This window comes from Arachis duranensis, chromosome 5 (genome assembly GCF_000817695.3).
Source record: "Arachis duranensis cultivar V14167 chromosome 5, aradu.V14167.gnm2.J7QH, whole genome shotgun sequence".
In the NCBI taxonomy this organism is placed as follows: Eukaryota; Viridiplantae; Streptophyta; class Magnoliopsida; order Fabales; family Fabaceae; genus Arachis; species Arachis duranensis.
This window is the reverse complement of record NC_029776.3, coordinates 96676267-96685027: the sequence shown is the minus strand read 5'-3', so window position 1 is coordinate 96685027 and position 8761 is coordinate 96676267. Positions and strand designations below refer to the sequence as shown.

General features: G+C 35.4%; 1 protein-coding gene across 1 annotated transcript; it reads right to left on the bottom strand.

Moving 5' to 3' along the window:
• Positions 1-2218: 2218 nt before the first annotated feature.
• On the bottom strand, positions 2219-6349 carry LOC107490717 (beta-amylase 1, chloroplastic). Its single transcript, XM_016111527.3, is given in 5 exon segments — positions 2219-3243; positions 3357-3467; positions 3558-3768; positions 5683-5838; positions 5840-6349. Coding segments are annotated over 5 exon segments (1602 nt in total). The 5' UTR covers positions 6157-6349; the 3' UTR covers positions 2219-2436.
• Between the last annotated feature and the right edge of the window lie 2412 nt (positions 6350-8761).

The window sequence follows — 8761 nt, the reverse complement described above, 5'->3', positions numbered from 1 at the left end:
GTGGTCTTTATGCCGCAATGCAGATAATTGGGAAAAATATAAGGCGGCTAAGAAAGAGACAAAAGTGGCTGTAAGTGAAGCAAAAACAAGAGTATATGAGGGTCTCTACCAGTCTTTGGACACGAAAGAAGGAGAAAAAGGTATATATAGAATCGCAGAGAGTCGGAAAAGAAGAACGAGAGATTTGGATCAGGTTAAGTGTATAAAGGATAAGGATGGAGAGGTGTTGGCTCAAGAGGAGAAGATTAATGAAAGGTGGAAGAGTTACTTCTACGAGTTATTTAATGAGGGACAGAAGACTCTTCCGAGCCTTGGTCGATTATGCACAAGGGAAGAATATCAAAACTTTGACTACTATCGAAGGATTTGAGACTTCGAGGTAAAAGAAGCTTTAAAGCAGATGAAAAATGGCAGGACAGTAGGACCTGATAATATCCCGATTGAGGTTTGAAAAGGTCTTGGAGAAAAATGCATCAACTGGTTAACCAAGCTTTTTAATGAGATTTTAAGGTCAAAGAAGATGCTTGATGAGTGGAGAAAGAGCACCTTGGTACCTATCTACAAGAATAAGGGGGATATACAAAGTTGCGAAAACTATAGAGGGATTAAGCTTATGAGTCATACTATGAAGTTATGGGAAAGGGTGATAGAACGGAGGTTGAGAAAAGAGACACAAGTAACAGAGAATCAATTTGGATTTATGCCAGGAAGATTTACCACTGAAGCGATATACCTATTAAGAAGGATGATGGAGAGGTATCGTAGTAGTAAAAGGGACCTACATATGGTGTTTATTGATTTGAAAAAAGCGTATGATAGGGTACCAAGGGATGTCTTATGGAAGGTTTTAGAAAAGAGGAGAGTAAGGATCGCATATATTCGGGCAATTAAAAACATGTATGATGGGGCCACAACTAGTGTGAAGACTCAAGGTGGTGTGACGAAAGAATTCCCTATTGGTATTGGATTACACCAGAGATCATCCTTAAGTCCATACCTTTTCACATTAGTCCTGGAAGTACTCACAGAGCACATCCAAGAGCCTGTGCCATGGTGCATGCTTTTTGCCGATGATATCGTCCTTATGGAAGAGTCAAGGGAAGACCTAAATAAGAAGTTGGAGTTATAGAGAGAAGCTTTAGAAGTGTATGGTATGCGCATAAGCCGTAGCAAAACGGAATATATGGAATGTAAGTTCAGTCTGAGAAGGGAAAACCCCAATATAGAGGTGAAGATCGGAGAAAACATCCTAAAAAAAGTTAAAAGTTTTAAGTATCTTGGGTGCATCATACAGAATAATGGAGAGATTGAACAGGATGTAAATCATAGGATCCAAGCAGGTTGGTCCAAATGGCAGAGTGCATCTGGTTTTATATGCGACAAAAAAGTGCCTTTAAAACTTAAAGGTAAATTCTATCGCACCGCTATAAGACCGGCTATGCTGTATGGTACGGAGTGTTGGGCGGCTAAAGAGGAGCACGAACATAAGTTGAGTGTGGCAAAGATAAAGATGTTGAGATGAATGAGTGGTCATACGCGATTGGATAAAATAATGAATGAAGATATAAGGGAGAGAGTTGGAGTAGCACCCATTGTGGAAAAGATGATTGAATCGCATCTCAAGTAGTTTGGACATGTGAGAAGAAGACCGATAGAACATCCAGTCAGGAGGGTGGATGAGATGGAAGATGGACAAAGGACGAAAGGCAGAAGAAGACCTAAGAAGACCATCCATGAGGTGGTCAAACGAAATCTACATGTAAATGGTCTCTCTGTAAACATGATACATGACATCGTTTGATTCATGTAGTCGACCTTCCATAGTGGGACAAGACTTTGTTGTTGTTGTTGTAGAGAAGATTTTACTGAACTTCAGAAAATTGACGAAGAAAATCTTGCATCTAGATAGTTCTACAGCAAAATGACAAAATCCTTGTTCAACTTTTGTGCAAAATCTTGCATCTAGATAGTTCTACAGCAAAATGACAAAATCCTTGTTCAACTTTTGTGCACCACGACCGTCTCAATGATTTGTTATTTGTGGTTACTGATGACTTGCTTAATCGGTTGCTATATGGTTGGAATTTGGACTCGTGGTTGGTAAAAATTAAAATTGCGCTAGAAAATGAAAAAAATTATCACTAAAATTTCCACCTCCCCTTATTGCTTCTCTCGTTTTCATGGCAAGATAATGGACGAAAAAAAAAACCCTTTGAAATAATATTGATAATAACATAATCTTTCCCCAACAATACATTACGGCATTACGCTACCTGAATGGTAATAATAGATGTTTTCGGTAGAATACAACAAAATATAATACAAAATTATACATCTCCAAAGCCAGAGAGATAGGCTGCTGCATAACTAAAACTTTCATAGCCTATCTGTCACTGATTTCCTAAAGCCCAAGACGAAGAAGATCCAAGCAAATTATTATTGACTAAGAGCAACAGCAGCCTCTTGCACAAGTGGCTGCGAGACATGCACAAAATGCTCTGCTTCTCTCTCCACTTGCTCCCAACACTTACGTGCACTCTTCCCTTCTTTCATCTTCTTCACAAATGCCACAAACTTCCTCCAGTTATCTGGCTGGAATAGATGAGGGTTCATCCTCAGGTATGTGAATGCACACATCTCTTTTTCGCCAGAGTCGTCATCCACGTTCAGCTGTGATGCCTTTAAGATCTGTTTGTGTGCATACTCGTCATACCTTGGCAGCGCATTCTCACCAGCAAGGGGAACTTTCGCTTTTTGAGTTGCCAAAGCCACTTGCTTCACGAGCTTCTCCGGTGCGCAGAGAGCATCCTGAGGCTGCTCATGGTCGCGCATCTCAATGCACGTGAAATTGAAGATGGCGCCATGTCGTGCAAGCATCTGGGCGATGGGGAGGTAGCCGTCCCGGTACCTGGTGTTGTAGTAACCTGCTGTGAGCTCTGCAGCATGAGACCTTGTACCATAGTGCCAGTGGATGCCAGCAACTTTTACTGATATCTTGACTCCTGTGTCCTCAAAGATCGACTTAGCTGAGGTGAGGATCCTCTCACCATGGTCTAAGAGCATCTTAGAGTACCAAGTGAGGAAAAATTCGCCATATTCGCTATTCCAGCCTCCTCCTTCTTTGCGGAAGAATGGTGTGTCTTCTGGCCAGTTATTATATTCGCCAGCATCTCTTGGGCCTGTGCTTCCCCATTCTGGCTTACCGGCATCTTCGGCTGCAGCTTTCAAGCTACTCAACATATACTGCACCACAGTAGAACAAAACAATATTAGAAATACAAAGCAAACTACAACCCTTTTGGTAAATTAAAGTAAGAGAGTTCAAAACAGGAAAAAATAAATGAATGTGGCAATACCTTATCATAGCATTGAAAAGCACCAATTCCTGGGAACCTCCATGTGCCATTTTGCTCTGGGTATGAAGGGTAACGCAACTCACCAGCTGGACCCATACCAACTTGTATTTCCTGAATTGTGTCAATTATAGAAGTTAGGTGAAATCTAGCAATGATTTAAACATAAGAGTACTATGGACAAAGGGTCATGTGGATATTTACCACAATAGTGTCACCAAGAAGGTTCTTGAAATTGTCTCTGAAGGCACGCATGAAATCAGCATAACATTGAACTGGTGTACGGCCCTTGAGTACTGGCAAAGTATCACAACCCAGTGATAGGTATTCGTAGTTTCTTCTTCCCCATTGATCAGTGTATGCAAGATCAGGGTCCTTGTTAATCTCCTCCACTACCCATTTAGGCAAGGGAATACTGTAAGCATGAGAACGATCAATGAGTTCCAACTCACGATTAAGACACCACTTATTCAAACATTGTGACAACAATAGACAACAGTCTACTATTTCACCAATAATCAATCTCTTACACATAATAGGTACATATTTTTCAAACATATATTAAAATATTAAATTAAATACTTGAGGATGCAGTGCCCGAGTCTTTCAGATATATTATTGACTCTAAAAAAAGAGAGGATTATCTGGTTGGATCCAGGATCCAAGCTCCAATCAGCAAGCTAATAACGAATTATGAATCAAACAAATTGAGAAGGGTTGCCATGTCCTAAATGGAACGTAAAGAGCATAACTGTCATATTGAGATATGGGGTCCACTACAATTCTAGGCGTACATTCACAAAGGATAATCCACTTTGAAGAAGTGAATCAATCCAACTTCTAACCCTCACGTGGTATCATCATCTGTCACGAAACCGCATCCCCTCTATCGAGTATTTTATCTACGTTCACTATACGCGACAAATAAAATAAAGTTCCTTGAGTTATAGCCATAAAAAAACTCGTTGTACCGTAGTGATCACGCCTCATTTTGCAACTTAAAGACTCCTATAATTCATAAAAGGTTTCTCGAAAATGGGATTTTATAATTGGAAAATACCAATAGCTTTTGAAAAGAAATATTTGCCACGAATTTGAGCTACACTAACAAAACAACACTCGTGGATCACTGTATCATCTCCCCGCACCTTCGCTCGTGTATTTCGTTTTTCTTAATTTATTTAATTATTTTTTTGTTTTATTGTATTTTATTTTTTGGGGTCTTCGTATATTTCGTTTTTCCATAAAACTCTTTGGCGCCGTGCTCCTCACGCTTCTATTTTGTTATAATTTAATAATTTTTAATCAGTCATAAAAAAATCATTTAACATTTCAACTTAATACATATCCTTAAATTAGGTTTTGTACACTTTTTTGTATTCAATTTTCAAAAATCTAATTAACAAAATTATATTTTTAATTCATATCAGCTTTAATTTTTACACTACATTCATATTTGTTACAATCAAGTACCTTATCATCAAAACATCTAAATGAACAGTCTGAAATTGATTAAAGAACAATTACAGCTTCTCGATTCAGAGATAACTGATTCATGCTTATCAAAAAGAATTCGAAGTGTTGCTCTAGGAATTTTGACTTCTGGGATAATAAAATGATTAAGACATGAAAATATTACTTCACATAAACAGAATGAAGGGGAAGAAGCAAAGACATGAAAATACAAAATTGAACACAACCAGAAATCAGAATACAAATTTAATAAGATTTAATTATTCTGATAGTTTCATTAAATTTATAATTAAATTTCTATAATTAATTAAAATAAAAAACAGTATAAAAACTCCATTAAAAAATATATAAATCACAAATTTAATAAAATTATAAACATTATTGAAATAATTAAACCAATTAATAATTCATATGCTAGCCGTTTAAACAAATTGAAAACTTCAGCCATTTAATAATTCATATGTATAATAAATTGATAAATTGATTGTCGTAATCAAAGTAAATGATAAATCCACGGACATATCTACTCAAAAATCACAACAGTATCGTAGGCTCGTATCTCAAACCAAAATCAGACAAAAATTCACAACTACATCTAGTTCGATAAAATAAGCTCTCCTCTCTTTAAGCATTTTTGGGCCTAAGATCCTACTACCAATAATTCAAAATCACGAGAGCATTAAACAGGGAATTGAATACATACATTTTATGCACTAAATTCTAATTTGATTTTGGCTGTTATAAACCTGATTTTCATAAAAAGATAACACAACACTCTAATTTCATTTCTGTCATGAAGATTTATCACCATGAAAAAAGGTTTGTTGAAGAAATTGAGAGAGAAAGAGAAACTTACGTGCATGAATCACCGACGTTACCCCCGCATTGATGAAACGACATAACCGCCTGGACCTTCAAGCCATGCTTCTTCGCCATTTCCAGAAGCTCCCTATACCCTCCCCAATTATATTCCCCAGGCTTCTCCCTCTCCACAAGCCCCCACCACACCTCCTTCTCTGTACGCTCTCTCAGCCTCCTCCGTTTCCGATGGGTTCGCCACCGTATCCGTCGCGAATGCCTTACAAGCAACCGATAGATCTGGCCGAATTCCCGTAAGCGACGGCGACCTGCACGGCGTCAGCGGAGGAGACAGCGCGTCTGCTCCAGCCGGATCTGGTTTTCTCGCCGCGCATCGGATGTTCGCTGACGGAGACTTCCACACCGCCGCTGCGCTAACCGTTGCCGATGACGAAGACGACTCTCCCGCCGAAGTATCTGGCACCGGCGTACCGGCTAGGCTTCCGATCTGGTGAGTTAAGCTCAATGCCATGTTTTCTTTATTTTCTGTCTTCTATTCGATATACAATTTTCCTGGAAAATCTATCAAAAAGTGGGGTAGAAAAATAAAATATAATCGCCGGGAAAGAACGCGAGAAAATCTTGCTCTGCGGTTCGATTCGGTAATTTAGTGAGTTCAACTACAATTACGGTCCGGATATTTTTTATTTTTTGATGAGTGGAAATGGAGGGAGCTTGAGCGAGTCTTTATAGGGAGCGATATCTTAAGGATAAGATTAAATTAATGTATATTTGACCGCTTAGTTTTTGACACGTGTTAATGTGGGTACGTGGCGGATTTCCAACGGCTGTAGATCTTAACGGGTTGGATCGCTTGATATGGTGGAAGAAATGGACGACTGGATTTCGATTACGCGTGAAGATACCAGAAAATGCGGTACAAAAAATCCCCTCCCTTGGAGGTCGACACGTGCACGAAAGGGATGGGTCACGTGTCGTGATTGCACTTTCGGTTGTTCATACTTCATGGTTCATACAAACTTTGACAAATCAATTTTTGTGTATTATTTGGTATTCGAGGCCGGGTTGTCGAGTTTATTCTTGTAAGTATTTCTTGTTAGAAAAATAAACATTTTCAAGTATACTTTTTTTATTGTAAGATTATTTTTTAATTTTTGTTTTTTATAATTTATAATTTAAGATTTAGGATTTAGAATTTAATTCTAAGATTTAACTTTTAAATTAAAAAAGTTTGCTAATGTTAAAAAAATTAAAGTAAAGTGATAATTAAATTTTTTAAAATTTCAACTTTAGATTAACTAATTTTTAAAAAAAAGTATTAATTAGATTTTTTTAATAATAAATCATAAATATGTTATGTTTTTTATTTATAAATAGTGAAAAGAAATAAAATTGTGTATGTATTTTATTATCGATAATGAACTTGTTATCACATATTAAAAGACATAAAGTGTCATTATTTAATATCGTGTAGAATCTAAATAATATCTTTATTTTTTTTAAAAATTAATTAATCTGTAGTTAAAATTTGTAAAAACTTAATTTGTAAGTCTTTGCTATAATTTTTGTTACATTACATGATGAAACAAAAAATAAAAATATATCATCAATCCTATAATCTTATGTTCACCTTACAATGATTTAGTTTGGTGGACATCATTTAATCCATCTGGTAGTTCTTTATATATCAACAAGAGTTCATTAATGGATACCAAATCCAGCAAACTCAAGTTTTTGAGGGATTTAAACTAAATGATAAACACCTAAATTATTAATTTTGAAATTTATAAGGAACAAAATAAAAAAAATAGATTATATATATAGGATTAAAACTAGAAACAAAATAATTATTTAAGGGATAGAAGAGGAGGAAGGTCTGCATGAAGGGAGTAGAGGGTAACACTTGTGAGATCGGAAAGGTGGCATGTGGCAAGACACTAGCCAATATGGAAATGGAAAGAGATATCTGTAGTTTCCTACCAGGGGTGTTTTGATTAGAGTGAGTACGGACACTGGGTATTCGATTATCTGTTCGAACTCGAATCGAATTAATTAAATTGATTCTGAAATTAACAGATAATTGGATCCAATTTGAATTAAATCTATGACCTTTATTATTGATTAATTTCGATTTTGGAGATGCGAAACTCGAACCAACTCGCGAATCCGATCATATATTAATTAAATAAAAAAATAAAAAATATATATGACTTTTTCATTAGACAATAATTATTCATTATTAATAAGTTTAGATTTTAATAAGTTTAATTTTTAATGTATTTGGTATTTAACATGTTTTAATTATTTCTATTGATGTTACATATTTATTGTACTTATTAAATTTTTAAGATAAAAATTTAGTTTTTTTTATGAATTTCAAAGTCATCAGATATCCAATTATCTGAAAAGAACCAATCCATTTTTAATCAATTTGATTTGGTTTGATTCGAATACATATACATAAAAATATAAATTCAAACAAAACCAAACCAATTACATTTTGATCGATTCGATTCTAATTTTACCATAAACTCAAATCAAATCTATCCGTGCTCACCCCTAATTTTGATCTTTGCATTCCACCATCTTACGTTATTTTATTTTATTATTTTTCCGTACATTCATGATTTCGTTCTCTCAATAATGATATGACAATCGTACTATACTAGTTTACACGTATGTGATTAACCTTACATGATTTGATTGATTTTCGATAATGATATAGCTTTTTACACGCAAAACTTGACTCTCACAGTCACATAATCCGTGTTAGGCGAGAAAAGGGTGATTAATGAGATAAAAATACATAGAAAAACAATGGGATAAATGAAAATAACAATGATTGTTATGTTAATCATGTAAAACGAATTATGTGCAAGTGCTATTGTTCGTACCTTTAGCAGGTGATAGAGCTTATGAGATCAAGGAATCAGAGATCCTAATTTAGTTGATTGCGAAATATTTCGATTCCTAAGTCACAATTTTTTTTAACGTTAGAGATAATTATTTTTTATTTGTTGAGCTTTTTTTATTTTTTTTGGTTAACCGTTTTTTAAGTATTTATTGTTTTTATCGTATATTTTTAATGTTATTATAATCTGACAATTTTATGAATT